We start from the raw sequence: 17,125 nt of genomic DNA on the forward strand, positions 1-17,125 counted from the left end.
ACACATTATCGCTTTTGGCAAGTGGCCGATCAGAGTACTATGGGCTTAGGCGCGTGCCCGAGTCGACCCCATGCTTTATTTTCTTTCGTCTGTTTACCTAAATGCTGATTCCCGGTCGGAATATTATCGCTTTTTTACAAGAAAAATGGCATAAAAATGGATTTTAAACAGCGGTTGACATGCTTCGAAGTACGGTAATGGAATATTTAGACATTTTTTGTCACGAAATGCGCCATGCTCGTAACCCTTATTTACCCTTTCGGATAGTGTCTTGAACGCACGAACAAAACGCCGCTATTTGGATATAACTATGGATTATTTGGGACCAAACCAAGATTTGTTATTGAAGTAGAAGTCCTGGGAGTGCATTCTGACGAAGAACACCAAAGGTAATAACATTTTTCTTATAGTAAATCTGACTGGTGAGTGCTAAACTTGCTGGGTGTCTAAATAGCTAGCCCTGTGATGCCGGGCTATCTACTGAGAATATTGCAAAATGTGCTTTCACCGAAAAGCTATTTTAAAATCGGACATATCGAGTGCATAGAGGAGTTCTGTATCTATAATTCTTAAAATAATTGTTATGCTTTTTGTGAACGTTTATCATGAGTAATTTAGTAAATTCACCGGAAGTTTGCGGGGGGTATGCTAGTTCTGAACGTCACATGCTAATGTAAAAAGCTGTTTTTTGATATAAATATGAACTTGATTGAACAAAACATGCATGTATTGTATAACATAATGTCCTAGGAGTGTCATCTGATGAAGATCATCAAAGGTTAGTGCTGCATTTAGCTGTCTTCTGGGTTTTTGTGACATTATATGCTAGCTTGAAAAATGGGTGTCTGATTATTTCTGGCTGGGTACTCTGCTGACATAATCTAATGTTTTGCTTTCGTTGTAAAGCCTTTTTGAAATCGGACAGTGTGGTTAGATTAACGAGAGTCTTGTCTTTAAAATGGTGTAAAATAGTCATATGTTTGAGAAATTAATAGCAGTAATAGCATAAAAGTAATAGCATTTCTAAGGTATTTGAATAACGCGCCACAGGATTCCACTGGCTGTTATGTAGGTGGGACGATTTCGTCCCGCCGGCCCTAGAGAAGTTAAACAATGCCACTTTATATAATGTTTACATAACCTACATTACTCATCTCATATGTATATACTGTACTCTATACCATCTACTGCATCTTGCCTATGCCGTTTGGCCATCACTCATCCATATATTTATATGTACATATTCTTAATCATTCCTTTACACTTGTGTGTATAAGGTAGTTGTTGTGAAATTGTTAGATTACTTGTTAGATATTACTGCATGCTTGGAACTAGAAGCACCAGCGTTTCGCTACACTCGCATTAGCATCTGCTAACCATGTGTATGTGACAAATAAAATTGTATTTTATTTGATCATGGGCTGCATCAGATTTGCCAGTTCTTGCTGTGAGATGTTACCCACTCTTCCACCAAGGCACCTGCAAGTTCCCGGACATTTCTGGGGGGATTGGCCTGAGCCCTCACCCTCTGATCCAACAGATCCCAGACGTGCTCAATGGGATTGAGATCTGGGCTCTTCGCTGGCCATGGCAGAACACTGACATTCCTGTCTTGCAGGAAATCACGCACAGAATGAGCAGTATGGCTGGTGGCATTGTCATGCTGGAGGGTCATGTCAGGATGAGCCTGTAGGAAGGGTACCACATGAGGGAGGAGGATGTCTTCCCTGTAACTCACAGCGTTGCAATTGCCTGCAATGACAAACAAATGACACACCGCCACAGACCATGACGGACCCTCCACCTCCAAATCGATCCCGCTCCAGAGTACAGGCCTCGGTGTAACGCTCATTCCTTCGACGATAAACCTGAATCCGACCATCACCCCTGGTGAGACAAAACCGCGACTCGTCAGTGAAGAGCACCTTTTGCTTGTCTGGTCCATCGATGGTGGGTTTGTGCCCATAGGCGACGTTGTTGCCGGTGATGTCTGGTGAGGACCTGCCTTACAACAGGCATACAAGCCCTCAGTCCAGCCTCTCTCAGTCTATTGTGGACAGTCTGGGCACTGATGGAGGGATTGTGCGTTCCTGGTGTAACTCGGCAGTCGTTGTTGTTGCATTCCTGTACCTGTCCCGCAGGTGTGATGTTCGGATGTACCGATCCTGTGCAGGTGTTGTTACATGTGGTCTGCCACTGTGTGCATGATCAGCTGTCCGTCCTGTCTCCCTGAAGTGCTGTCTTAGGTGTCTCACAGTACGGACATTGCAATTTATTTCCCTGGCCACTTCTGCAGTTCTCATGCCTCCTTGCAGCAAGCCTAAGGCACATTCACACAGATGAGCAGGGACCCTGGGCATCTTTCTTTTGGTGTTTTTCAGAGTCAGTAGAAAGGCCTCTTTAGTGACCTAAGTTTACATAACTGTGACCTTAATTGCCCTGTTAGTGTCTTAACGACCGTTCCACAGGTACATGTTCATTAATTGTTTATGGTTCATTTAAAAAGTATGGCAAACGTGTTTAAACCCTTTACAATGAAGATCTGTGAAGTTATTTGGTTTTTACAAATTATCATTGAAAGACAACGTCCTGAAAAAGGGACATTTCTTTTTTTGCTGAGTTTAGTACAGTTAAATAGTTAACATACACACATGGATGCAGCGGTCTAAGGCACTGCATCTCAGTGCAAAAGGTGTCGCTACAGTCCCTGGTTCGAATCCAGGCTGTATCAAATCCGGCCGTGATTGGGAGTCCCATAGGGCGGCACACATTTAGCCTAGCGTCTTCCGGGTTTGGCCGGGGTAGGCCGTCATTGTAAATAAGAAGACAAAGGTAACTGAACTAAATTACTAATCGCCCCGTAACACTCACCTCTGTCATCATGAAGTGCTTTGATAGACTAGTCAAGGATCATATCACCTCTACCTTACCTGCCACCCTAGACCTACTTCAATTTGCTTACCGCCCCAATAGATCCACAGACGATGCAATCGCCATCACTCTGCACACTGCCCTATCCCATCTGGACAAGAGGAATACCTATGTAAGAATGCTGTTCATTGACTATAGCTCAGCATTCAACAGCATAGTGCCTTCCGAGCTCATCATTAAACTCGAGGCCCTGGGTCTGAACCCCACGCTGTTTAACTGGGTCCTGGACTTCCTGATGAGTCACCCCCAGGTGGCTCAGGTAGGAAACATCAGCTCCACTCCGCTGATCCTCAACACTTGGGCCCCACAAGGGTGCGTGCTCAGCCCCCTCCTGTACTGCCTGTTCACCCTCGACCCAAGTTTGCAGACTACACAACAGTAGTAGGCTTGATTACCAACGTTGACGAGGCAGCCTACAGGGAGGAGGTGAGGGCTCTGGGAGTGTAGTGCCTTGAAACCAACCTCTCACTCAACGTCAACAAAACAAAGGAGATGATCATGGACTGAAGGAAACAGCAGAGGGTGCACCCCCATATCTACATCGACGGGACTGCAGTGGAGAAGGTGGAAAACTTCAAGTTCCTTGGCGTACACATCACTGACAAACTGAAATGGACCACCCACACAAACAGTGTGGTGAAGAAGACGTTACAGAGACTCTTCAAATTTGGCTTGTCACCTAAAACCCTCACAAAGTTTTACAGATGCACAATTGAAAGCATCCTGTCGGGCTGTATCACTGCCTGGTAACGCAATTGCACCACCCGCAACCGCAAGGCTCTCCAGAGGGCGGTGCGGTCTGCCAAACGCATTACAGTGGGAGAACTACCCACCCTCCAAGACACCTACAGCACCCGTTGTCACAGGAAGGCCAAAAAGATCATCAAGGACCTCGACCACCCGAGCCACTGCCTGTTCACCCGCTATCATCCAGAAGGCGAGGTCAGTGCAGGTTCATCAAAGCTGGGGCCGGGAGACTGAAAAACAGCTTCTATCTTAGGCCATCAGACTGTTAAACAGCCATCACTAAGACATTAGATGCTGCTGCCTATAGGCATAGACTAGAAATCACTGGCCACTTTAAGAAATGGAACACTAGTCACTTTAATAATGTTTACATATCTTGCATTACTCATCTCACATTTATATACTGTATTCTATACTATTCTACTGTATCTTAGTCCGTTCCGCTCTGACATCGCTCGTCCATATATGTATACAGTCTTTATTCATTTCTACATAGATTTGTGTGTATTGGGTATATGTTGTGTAATTTCTTAGATATTTCTTGTTAGATATTACTGCACTGTCGGAGATGGAAGCACAAGCATTTCGCAATAACATCTGCTAATCAGGTGTATGTGACCAATAAAATTTGATTTAGACTCTGTCATTCCTGTAGAGCATCTTCTGTTTCCAAAAGGTGTTGAACTATCTTTAAAAGTTATTCCAACAGAGCTACAATAACTCTTTCGCTCTCGCAGCTCAGTGATGGCACAGGGCCTGAAATAATTGGCTGCTTTTTGGAGTCTTTAGAAGTTGAATCAGTTCTTTAAAATCCAGTTTCAGCAGGTCAGAGCTAGCCCTCCTAATGTAATTTGACCCCACATGGACTATGACAGTGTCAGTCCCCGGCAGCTGTAGTAGAACGATAGGAAACAGCCTAGTAATGTCCTCTACTCATGCACCAGGATAGCACAGGGATTTTTCCCCTGGAACCGAGATTCTCACCATAGAGCTGCTGATGATAATGGCTGGTGAAATGGCAGAGGAAGTCTGGCAGTTCTTGCTCCTTGAACCAGCCACAAAACCCATTGTGGCTGATGGAGGAGCCGGTGCATCAGACACCCTCGAGGTCCAGTAAGAGATCCGAGTGTGAGGCATAGTCCTCCTGGGAATGTGGAGGATCCGAGTCCGAGACAGAATCCCCCTGGGAAGGAATCCGGATAGGTGATGTTGCTGTTCAACAACTGAATTTGGGTCTGACTTCCCAACGCCAAAGAAGCCCAACTCATCACAGGCCGCTTCCCTTCATTTGGCCTATGGCAGGTGACGTGCTTCCATTGTTGGGCAGCAGGATTGGTTACAGTACAATACGCTAAATCCACCAGAAGCCCCAGTCTTGCTCTATCTTCCAGGGGAGTGGGATACTTCTTTGGGGAGGGGTCCCTGGAAGGCATTGGCCATTAAGTCAAGGAGTGTTGACATGGCGGTGACACATTGGTGCGGCATCCAGCCTGTGGTGTAGAGGAGAATGAAAATATCTGTAATTACACCCAATCCTTTTTTATTAAACAAAATAGACTCTACCCTGTTAAACTTAACTTTCTATGACAAACAATTCACTCAAACAAATTTGCGCACTCGCTCTCCTTCCAGTCAAAGAGTGGGGGTGTCCGGTAGCAGGCAGTTCATCCATTCTGAAGATTACTACTTCAATTAGTCGGCAGCACAGGACACCCCCGACCAGGCCCTAATCCCTGACACTCGGAAGAGAAAGAGACGGTAATATAGAGGCCGACTGGCTGGTACCCTGATGAAACTACGGCGACAAGTAAATAATCCGCCTCTACCCTCTGTTCTATTGGCAAATGTATACTGAACAAAATATAAAGCAACATGCAGCAATTTCAAAGATTTTACTGAGTTACAGTTCATATGAGGAAATCAGTCAATTGAAATAAATAAATTAGGCCCTAATCTATGGATTTAACATGACTGCGAATACAGATCTGTTGGTCACAAATACCTTAAAAAAATGGGCCTCACAATAGGTCTCAGGATTTTGTCAGGGTAGTTTCCTTGTTCCTTGTCAATCATTGGCTTATTGGTGAAATCAGCAGTCAGACAATATCTTCTTTAAATAAATCAATTAAACCTTTGTCTATGCAATAGCAGACAGAAGTTGACAATGGAAACACAGCTTGTATGTTTCAGAGTAAGTTCTGCAACCCACCTAAGGGCGCAGCTGATTTTATACATGTGATTTTATACATACGTCAATGTATGTATACAGCAATAAACTGAGGTTACCTTATAAGGTAACCTAGTACAGTAGCTTCTCTGAATTCATTAGCATTGTCCACTGTCACACAAGATCAAAATGTCAAAACCAGAGAGTGGTTACTTTTCTTTATCTAGTTTTGATCTGACTCAGACCTAGCCTGCAAACACACTCTTGTAGCTTAACCACAAAGACTTATGTATATGGCTTGTGCAACGTATAGTGGCAGAGTTTTAGACACATAGCAACAGTATCTATTATAAGGCCTGCTGCAAAACATATGAATCTTAAGGTCTCCTTAATCAATAATGGGGAGTGTCTTTGGGACCCTACCCCCTACAATTTTGTAAAAAAAAATGTGTGCATTCAAATTGCAATCGATAAAATGCAATTGTGTTCATTGTCCGTATCATATGCCTGCCCGTACCATAACTCCGTCACCATGGGGCACGTTGATATTAGCAAACCGCTCACCCTCACGACACCATACACATGGTCTGAGGTTGTGAGGCTGGTTGGACGTACTGCCAAATTCTCTAAAATGACGTTGGAGGTGACTTATGGTAGAGGCATGAACATTCAATTTTCTGGGAACAGCTCTGGAGAACATTCCTGCAGTCAACATGCCAATTGTACGCTCCCTCAAAACTTGAGACATCTGTGGCCCTTTTATTGTACCCAGCAATTATGATTATGCTGTTTAATCAGCTTTTTATATGCCACACATGTCAGGTGGATTGATTTATATTGATAAAGGAGAAATGCTCACTATCAGGGATGTACATAAATTTATGCACAAAATTTGAGAGAAATACGTTTTTTTTGCGTCTGTAAAATTTCTGGGATCTTTTATTTCAGCTCATGAAATATGGGACCAACACTTCATATGTTGTGTTTATATTTTTGTTCAGTGTACAATCACTGGAGAACAAACTGAACTAGCGACGTTCAAGACTATCTTATCAACGGGACCTGAAGAACTGTTATATCTTATGTTTTTCAGAACTTGGCTGGTTTTCTATGCATCGGCAGAACAGAATTGCAGCGTCGGGTAAGCTCAAGGGTGGTGGTGTGTGTATTTGTTAGCAACAGCTGGTGTGCAATTGCTAATATTAATGAGGTTCTGCTCACCTGAGTTAGAATACCTCATGATAAGCTGTAGACCATACTATTTACCAAGAGAGTTTATCTATATTTTTTGAAGCTGTCTATTTACCACCACAAACCTATGCTGGCAATAAGACCTCACACAACAAGCTGTATAGGGCCATAAGCAAACAAGAAAATACTCATCCAGAGATGGTGCTCCTAGTGGCCGGTGATTTTAACGGAAATCCGTCTTACCTAATTTCTACCATCATGTCTCCTGTGCAACTAAAGGGTGAGAAAAAACTATCACCTTTACTCCACATACAGAAACGCATACAAAGCTCTCCCATTTGACAAATCTGACCATAACTATCTTGATTCCTCCTCACAAAAAAAACAAACAGGAAGTACCAGTGGCACACTCAATACAGAAGTGGTCTGATGAAGCGGATGCTAAGCTACAGGACTGTTTCGCTAGCACAGACTGGAAGATGTTCCGGGATCATCCGATGTCATTGAGGAGTTTACAACACCCGTCACCAGCTTCATTAATAAGTTTGTTGACGACGTCGTCCCCAAAGTGACCATACATACTTACATATCCCAACCAGAAGCAGTAGATTACAGGCAACATCCACACTGATTTAACCTGTTAGGGCTAGGGGGCAGCATTTGCACGTCTGGATATTTTTTTTTAATCCGATTTAATCTGGTTACTAATCCTACCCAGTAACTAGAATATGCATATACTTATTATATATGGATAGAAAACACTCTAAAGTTTCTAAAACTGTTTGAATGGTGTCTGTGAGTATAACAGAACTCATTTGGCAGGCAAAACCCTGAGACATTTTCTGACAGGAAGTGGATACCTGATGTGTTGTATTACCTTTAAACCTATCCCATTGAAAAACACAGGGGCTGAGGAATATTTTGGCACTTCCTATTGCTTCCACTAGATGTCACCAGCCTTTACAAAGTGTTTTGAGTCTTCTGGAGGGAGTTCTGACCGAACAAGAGCCATGGAACGATGATGTCCCATTAGACACCTGGCGCGCGAGTTCATGTTGGGTACCCTCGTTCCAATACGTTATAAAAGAGTATGCATTCGTCCACCTTGAATATTATTCATGTTCTGGTTAAAAAAGGCCCTAATGATTTATGCTATACAACGTTTGACATGTTTGAACGAACGTAAATATATTTTTTCCCCTCGTTCATGACGAGAAGTCCGGCTGGCTTAGATCATGTGCTAACAAGACGGAGATTTTTGGACATAAATGATGAGCTTTTTTGAACAAAACTACATTCGTTATGGACCTGTGATACCTGGAAGTGACATTTGATGAAGAGAATCAAAGGTAATGGATTATTTACATAGTATTTTCGATTTTAGATCTCCCCAACATGACGTCTAGTCTGTATCGCAACGCGTATTTTTCTGGGCGCAGTGCTCAGATTATTGCAAAGTGTGATTTCCCAGTAAGGTTATTTTTAAATCTGGCAAGTTGATTGCGTTCAAGAGATGTAAATCTATAATTCTTTAAATGACAATATAATATTTTACCAATGTTTTCTAATTTTAATTATTTAATTTGTGACGCTGACTTGACTGCCGGTTATTGGAGGGAAACGATTTCCTCAACATCAATGCCATAGTAAAACGCTGTTTTTGGATATAAATATGAACTTGATAGAACTAAAAATGCATGCATTGTCTAACATAATGTCCTAGGAGTGTCATCTGATGGAGATTGTAAAAGGTTAGTGCATCATTTTAGCTGGTTTTATGGTTTTGGTGACCCGGTCTTTGAATTGACAAAACATTACACACAACTCTTGTAAATGTACTGTCCTAACATACTCTAAATTTATGCTTTCGCCGTAAAACCTTTTTGAAATCGTAAAACGTGGTTAGATTAAGGAGATGTTTATCTTTCAAAGGGTGTAAAATAGTTGTATGTTTGAAAAATTTGAATTTTGACATTTATTTGGATTCAAATTTGCCGCTCTTGAAATGCACCTGCTGTTGATGGAGTGCACCACGGGTGGCACGCTAGCGTCCCACCTAGCCCATAGAGGTTAAAGGCTAGAGCTGTCCCTCCGACTAACCATCAAACAGGCAAAGCATCAATACAGGAGTAAGATCGAATCCTAATACACCGGCTCTGATGCTTGTTGGATGTGACAGGGCTTGCAAACCATCACAGATTATAAAGGGAAACCGAGCCATGAGCTGCCCAGTGACGTAAGCCTACCAGACGAGCTAAATGTCTTCTATGCTTACTTTAAGGCAAGCAACACTGAACCATGCGTGAGAGCACCAGCTGTTCCGGATGACTGTATGATCATGCTGTCTGTGGCCGATGTAAGAGCTTATCATTTTTTACATTTTAGTCATTTAGCAGACGCTCTTATCCAGAGCAACTTACAGTATTGAATACATACATTTCATTTTTTTTTGTACTGCCCCCCCGTGGGAATCGAACCCACAAGCCTGCGTTGCACACACCATGCTGGCGTTGCAAACACCATGCTCTACCAACTGAGCCACAGGGAAGACTTAAATATATTTTACTCATATATATTTTTCAAACAAAACAAACACATACAAAATACAACATTCATACTCACACAAACGTCAACAACATCACTCCTGCCCAGACCCACCTGTTCTAAGCCCTATTTCCAGTGCCTGCACTACTCTGCGCCACATGTCCTCAAATTTCACAATTTTGTTTCTCTCCGTCGCCAACACTCTTTCAATATTTAGATAATAAAGGATATGGTTTTTCCATTGTCTTAATGATGGAGGATTGGTTGATTTCCAGTTTTTAAAGTATATGTTTTTTCAAGATAATTGACAAAAAGGGTATCGTCCAACCCACTGGGTATCTCACTGCCCCCCCCCCCATATCCCATGACTTGAAATATGCAGACAGATGGATTAAAAGTACATTTCCATTGTAATACTTCTAAAAGACAACTTTCTAACGCCTTCCATAACTTCTGGACTTTATAGTATTCCCAGAAGTCATGGATTATTGAGTCATTGTTAATTTTACATTTAAGACATGACTCATGTTGTTGTGCGGTAGAATTTGTGAATTTGGTCTCTTTTATAGTACATTCGGTACATTAGGTTATACTGGATTAAGAGTATATTTTTGTTACTTGTAATTTCATTAGTTATATTCCAAGATTCCTTCCATCTTGTGCCAATATCAGTTCTTTTTAAAACTTCTTCAGGATCGGTGTCCCGTATGCGGGACTGTTGAGCTAATGTAGGCTAATGTGATTAGCATGTGGTAGTAAGAAACAAACAAAAAAAGTGATATGGGCAGAAAGCTTATTCTTTTTAATCTAACTGCACTGTCCAATTTACAATAGTTATTAGAGTGAAAGAATACCATGCTATTGTTTGAGTAGAGTGCACAATTATGAACCTGAAAATATATGAATAAACCAATTAGGCATATTTGGGCAGTCTTGATACAACATTTTGAATAGATATGCAATACTTCACTGGATCACTCTAAAATGTTGCACATACAGTGCTCCCATCTAGTGGCCAAAGTCAATTGCACCTGGGCTAGAATAATTCATTATGACCTTTCTCTTGCATTTCAAAGATGATGGTACAAAAAAAATAAGAAAAAACTTTATTTTTTTCATTGTATCATCTTTTACCAGATCTAATGTGTTATATTCTCCTACATTCCTTTCACATTTCCACAAACTTCAGTGTTTTCTTTCAAATGGTATCAAGAATATGATTTTGGTGACATTTTAGGCAAAAATTGTAAAAAAGGGTCTGATCGTTATTAAGTCATGGTTCCAATAGTTTATATTGTTTTCCAAGAGGTAGTCAGTTGGATAGGCTCTCTGCAAGGTTTTGTATATTTTACCTATCATATGCATATCATTTTATGACTCAAATAGGATTCCTTCAAGATTTCAAATCGAAATATCGTGATATAAAACTTTTAATTTGCATGTATTTGAAAATATCTACATTTGTCAGTCCAAAATTGCTTTTTAATTCTGTCATGGAAGTACATGTATTTCCTATTACCAAGTCATTTACGGTTATATGCCTTTAGTTTTCTATGTTAACCAATAGGGTTGTGTTTTTAGGGAGTGATATTGATTCTTGTAGAATCCGTTTCATTTTCTTCCATATTGTTATAGTGTTCTTAACTAGGGTTGCAAAGTGTGGGAAACTTTCCGGTAAATTTCTGGAATTTTGCCAGAAATTTTCCGTGGGAAATTAAGCCCTGGAATTTAGGGAATTTTGCTTAAATTCATCAAAAAAGTTAGTTTATAACAGTGAACCTTTTTTTGTGAGATACACATAAGGCAATTCTAGGTCTTGTGGCATATTTTGGTTACCTATCCCCAATTCAATGGAATTGCAACCCTCTGCATGCACAGTGCACTCTTCCATCACATGGAAGAGATCTTGCACACCAATGAGATGCTATTGAGCCCACACTACTACACTGTCTAAGCCAAGGACTACATGCTTTCTGGTAAGTTTTGATGACAATACTGGGTGGGGTGAATATATTTTATATGACATACATTATTTTTGGTTAACTAATAAATAGTAGCCTACAGCAAAGTGTGTTTAAAGCATTTCTAACTTGTTAACAATTTCTGCTAGTTAGTTTTTGATACCATGTACCATTTAGCTTGCTTGAGCCTGCTAACTGAGGAGTGTAAATTCACCTGTTTCCTTACACGTTTACAAAGGAGTTATTTCATCTAACTGCTTAACTATTTATCTGTACATGGAATTGTGTATCTATATGTTTTTGAAAAAATTTTCCCCCCTAATCTTTACAGGAAAATGCCACGGCACTATCTGGATGTGTGGAGACATTTCACTGCAGCTAATGTAGAAGGAAAAGCTGTGTACATTTGCAAATACTGTGCCAAATCATATGTGAAGAATGCAACAAAGATGCAGAATCATCTGGCCAAGTGCATAAAGTTCCCTCAGCGCTCACAACAAGCAACCTCTAATAAAAGTCCCTCTACTTCTATTCGAGGTAAAAATTATGAATCAGACACCTTATCGATAGCAACAGCTCATGGTCCTCCTGGAATCAGAAGTTTTTTGACTCAATGGAGGAACGTAGTCAGAGAAATGCTGATGAATGTCTTGCTCGAGCTTTGTATGCAACTGGTTCACCTCTGATGCTCACAGGCAATGTGTATTGGAAGACATTTCTGAATGTTCTTTGCCCAGCATACACCCCTCCAACCAGACATGCTTTATCTACTCATTTGCTGGATGCAGAGTTCAAGTGAAGGTCAAGCAAATCATAGAGAAAGAAGACTGTATTGCAATCATCTCTGATGGGTGGTCGAATGTTCGTGGGCAAGGAATAATTAACTACATCATCTCCACCCCTCAACCAGTATTCTACAAGAGCACAGACACAAGGGACAACAGACACATCAGTCTCTACATTGCAGATGAGCTGAAGGCAGTCATCAGTGACCTTGGACCACAGAAGGTATTTGAACTGGTGACAGACAATGCTGCGAACATGAAGGCTGCTTGGTCTAAAGTGGAGGAGTCCTACCCTCACACCCATTGGCTGTGCTGCTCATGCATTGAATCTGCTCCTAGGACATCATGGCACAGAAAACAATGGAGCAAAGGAAGTGGTTAGGTATGTGAAGGGTCATCAAGTTATAGCAGAAATCTACATCACCAAGCAAAGTGAGAAGAATAAGAGCACCACATTGAAGCTGCCCAGCAACTCCAGTTGGGGTGGTGTTGTCATCATGTTTGACAGTCTCCTGAAGGGGAAAGAGTCTCTCCAAGAAATGGCCATATCACAGTCTGCTGAAAGGAACTGCCCCATCAAGAGGATCCTCCTGGATGATGTATTTTGGGAGAGAGTGGTAAGCAGCCTGAAACTCCTGAAACTTATAGCAGTAGCCATTGGACGGATTGAGGGAGGCAATGCCACCCTGTCTGATGTTCAGACTCTGCTTGCAGATGTAAGAGAAGAATTCTGTACTGCCCTGCACACTTCACTGTTGCTCCAAGCAGAGGAAACTGGAGTTTTGAAATACATCAAAACGCTTGAAGACTTCTGCCTGAAGCCCATACATGCCGCAGCATACATGTTGGACCCCAAGTATGCTGGAAAGACTATCCTGTCTGGTGCAGAGATAAACAAGTCCTATGGTGTCATCACTACCGTGTCTCACCACCTTGGCCTGGATGAGGGCAAGGTTATTGGCAGTCTGGCGAAGTACACTCCCAAGCAAGGGCTGTGGGATGGAGATGCGATATGGCAGTTGTGCCAACATATCTCATGGTATCTCACTCATCTCAACATATCTCAACATACCTGGTGGAAGGGACTTTGTGGATCTGAGGCTCTTTCCCCTGTTGCCTCCATAATCCTCCAAATCTCACCAACATTAGCCGCCTCAGAGCGCAACTGGTCGTTGTTTGGGAACACACACACCAAAGCACACAACAGGCTGACCAATACAAGGGTTGAAAAATTGGTGGCCATCCTGGCAAATTTGAAGCTTTTTGAGCCTGACAACGAGCTATCCTCATCAAGGTTGGAAAGTGACATTGAAGGTGAGGCCTCAGAGTTTGATGTTCTCAGTCTGATGTTCAAGAGGTGGACATTGAGGAGGTCCAGGGAGAAGACATGGAAGCCTGAGATGAAGACAACCACATCTTTAGTTTCTGGACTATCAATTTACAAATGTATGTTGAAAACTTTTTGGAGATGCGATGGATCATTGGGATCATTCAATATTCCCTTTCTTCTGTTATTCAGGGAAATCATCCCATGTGAAGAGTCAACTCATTTAATTAAAGTTCAATTTGTAACTAAATTGTTTTTTCTATTAGAAGGATTTAATCATTTGCAATTATGTCTACATATGATAAGGTAAAAGGTTTATGTTTCTGTATTCTTATGATATGGTGAATATATCCAATGCAAAAAACTTTTACATTTTAAATGGTATTAATATGAATTTGCATATATATCCATTAATTCCCATATATTCCCGTTAATTCCCACAGAAAGTTTCCACCTCTGAATATTCCCCAAAATGTGCAACCCTATTCTTAACTAAGAAGTTGTTAATGTTCTTAGCTTTTTTTCCAACAATTGTTGGAAATTCCAGTGCATCAGTTTACATATACTAAGTTGACTGTGCCTTTAACCTTTTACGGCTAGGGGTTCATCTAGCGGAACGTTTCGACAACATCCGGTGAAATGGCAGAACACGAAATTCAAAAGAAATTATTAGAAATATTTAACTTTCATACATTCACAAGTGCAATACACCAAATTAAAGCTTAACTTCTTTTTAATCTAGCCACCGTGTCAGATTTCAAAAAGGCTTTACGGCGAAAGCAAACTATGCTATTATCTGAGGACAGCACCCCATCAAACAAACACATGACAATCATAATTCAACCCGCCAGGCGCGACACAAAACTCAGAAATAACGATATAATTCATGCCTTACCTTTGGAGATCTTCTTCTGTTGGCACTCCAATATGTCCCATAAACATCATAAATGGTCCTTTTGTTCGATAAATTCTGTCATTATATCTCCAAAATGTCCATTTATTTGGCGCGTTTGATTCAGAAAAACAGCGGTTCCAACTCACGCAACATGACTACAAAATATCTAATAAGTTACCTGTAATCTTGATCCAAACATTTCAAACAACTTTCCTTATACAACTTTAGGTATTTTTAACGTAAATAATAGATACAATTTAAGATGGGATAAACTGTGTTAAATACCGGACAAAAACAAAGTGGAGTGAGCTTTCAGGTCGCTTGCCCCAACCACAACAGTACACTAAACTCGACCCTCGTTCTGAACAGCCATACTTCTTCATTACTCAAAAGAAAAACATCAACCAATTTATAAGGACTGTTGACATCCAGTGGAAACGATAGGAACTGCAAGCAAGTGCGTTTAGAAATCTAGATCCACATAGAAAACCCATTGAAAACACTGTCACCTCAACAACAAAAAAAGTCCTGAATGGTTTGTCCCCGGGGTTTCGCCTGCCAAATAAGTTCTGTTATACTCACAGACATCATTTGAACAGTTTTAAAAACTTTAGAGTGTTTTCTATCCAAATCTACCAATTATATACGTAGCTTCTGGGCCTGAGTAGCAGGCAGTTTTCTTTGGGCACGCTTTTCATCCAAAATTCCGAATGCTGCTCCCTATCCTAAAAAAGTTAATTTTCTGGACTTTTTCAAGCTGTTTATGTCATGGCTTTAGAAGTTTCTGATAGGCTAACTGCCATCATTTGAGTCAACTGGAGGTGTACCTGTGGATGTATTTCAAGGCCTACCTTCAAACTCAGTGTCCCTTTGCTTGACATCATGGGAAAATCAGAAGATATCAGCCAAGTCCTCAGAAAAAAAATTGTAGACCTCCACAAGTCTGGTTCATCCTTGGGAGCAATTTCCAAATGCCTGAAGGTAGCACATTTGTCTGTATGAACAATAGTACGCAAGTATAAACACCATAGGACCACTCAGCCGTCATACCGCTCAGGAAGGAGACGCGTTCTGTCTCCTGGAGATGAACATACTTTGGTGCAAAAAGTGCAAATCAATCCCAGAACAACAGCAAAGTACTTTATGAAGATGCTGGAGGAAACAGGTACAAAAGTATATATATCCACAGTAAAACAAGTCCTATATCGTCATAACCTGAAAGGCCGCTCAGCAAGGAAGAAACCACTGGTCCAAACCGTCGTAAAAAAGCCAGACTACGGTTTGCAACTGCACATGGGGACGAAGATCGTACTTTTTGGAGAAATGTTCTCTGGTCTGATGAAACAAAAAGATAACTTTTTGGCCACAATGACATCGTTATGTTTGAAGGAAAAAGGGGGAGGCTTGCGAGCCGAAGAACACCATCCCAACCGTGAAGCACGGGGGTGGCAGCAACATGTTGTGGGGGTGCTTTGCTGCAGGAGGGACTGCTGCACTTCACAAAATAGATGGCATCATGAGGGAAGAAAATGATGTGGATATATTCAAGCAACATCTCAAGGCATCAGTCAGGAAGTTAAAGCTTGGTCGCAAATGGGTCTTCCAAATGGACAATGACCCCAAGCATACTTCCAAAATTGTGGCAAAATGGCTTAACTTGTTATGGATAGGGGGCAGTATTTTCACGGCCGGATAAAAAACGTACCCGATTTAATCTGATTATTACTCCTGCCCAGAAACTAGAATATGCATATAATTATTAGCTTTGGATAGAAAACACTCCAAAGTTTCTAAAACGGTTTGAATGGTGTCTGTGAGTATAACAGAACTCATTTGGCAGGCCAAAACCTGAGAAGATTCCAAACAGGAAGCGCCCTCTCTGACTATTTCTTGGCCTTCTTGATCATCTCTATCCAAAACAGGGGATCTCTGCTGTAACGTGACATTTTCTAACGCTCCCATAGGCTCTCAGAAGGCGCCAGAACGTTGAATGATGACTTTGCAGGCCATGGCTGAAAAACAGTAGCGCATTTGGATAGTGGTCGATCTGAGAACAATGAGACTGGGGCGTGCGTGCACGAGAAGTCTTTGAACGAAAACAGGGTTTCCCGGTCGGAATATTATCGCTTTTTTACGAGAAAAATTGCATAAAAATTGATTTTAAACAGCGTTTGACATGCTTCGAAGTACGGTAATGGAATATTTAGAAATATTTTGTCACGAAACTCGCTGGGCGCGTCACCCTTCTTTACCCTTCGGATAGTGTCTTGAACGCACAAACAAAACGCCGCTATTTGGATATAACTATGGATTATTTGGAACCAAACCAACATTTGTTATTGAAGTAGAAGTCCTGGGAGTGCATTCTGACGAAGAACAGCAAAGGTAATCCAATTTTTCTTACAGTAAATCTGAGTTTGGTGAGTACCAAACTTGGTGGGTGTCAAAATAGCTAGCCATGATGGCCGGGCTATCTACTCAGAATATTGCAAAATGTGCTTTCACCAAAAAGCTATTTTAAAATCGGACACCGCGATTGCATAAAGGAGTTCTGTATCTATAATTCTTTAAATAATT

At 41.3% G+C, this 17,125-nt stretch overlaps 1 protein-coding gene across 2 annotated transcripts in view; it reads left to right on the forward strand.

Annotated features, from left to right (window-relative positions):
- homer1b (homer scaffold protein 1b) overlaps positions 1 to 17,125 on the forward strand; it is a 177,535-nt gene that overhangs the window by 11,848 nt on the left and 148,562 nt on the right. Inside the window, exon 2 of one of the 2 annotated variants that reach the window (XM_014174926.3) lies at positions 6,939 to 6,986. The exons of the other annotated variant lie outside the window; for it this stretch is intronic. Coding sequence (XP_014030401.2) covers positions 6,939 to 6,986 — 48 coding nt within the window. The remainder of the gene's footprint in view (positions 1 to 6,938; positions 6,987 to 17,125) is intronic. 2 annotated transcript variants of the gene reach the window in all.

The sequence above is a fragment of the Salmo salar genome, chromosome 26 (assembly GCF_965601325.2).
Source record: "Salmo salar chromosome 26, fSalSal1, whole genome shotgun sequence".
NCBI lineage: Eukaryota > Metazoa > Chordata > Actinopteri > Salmoniformes > Salmonidae > Salmo > Salmo salar.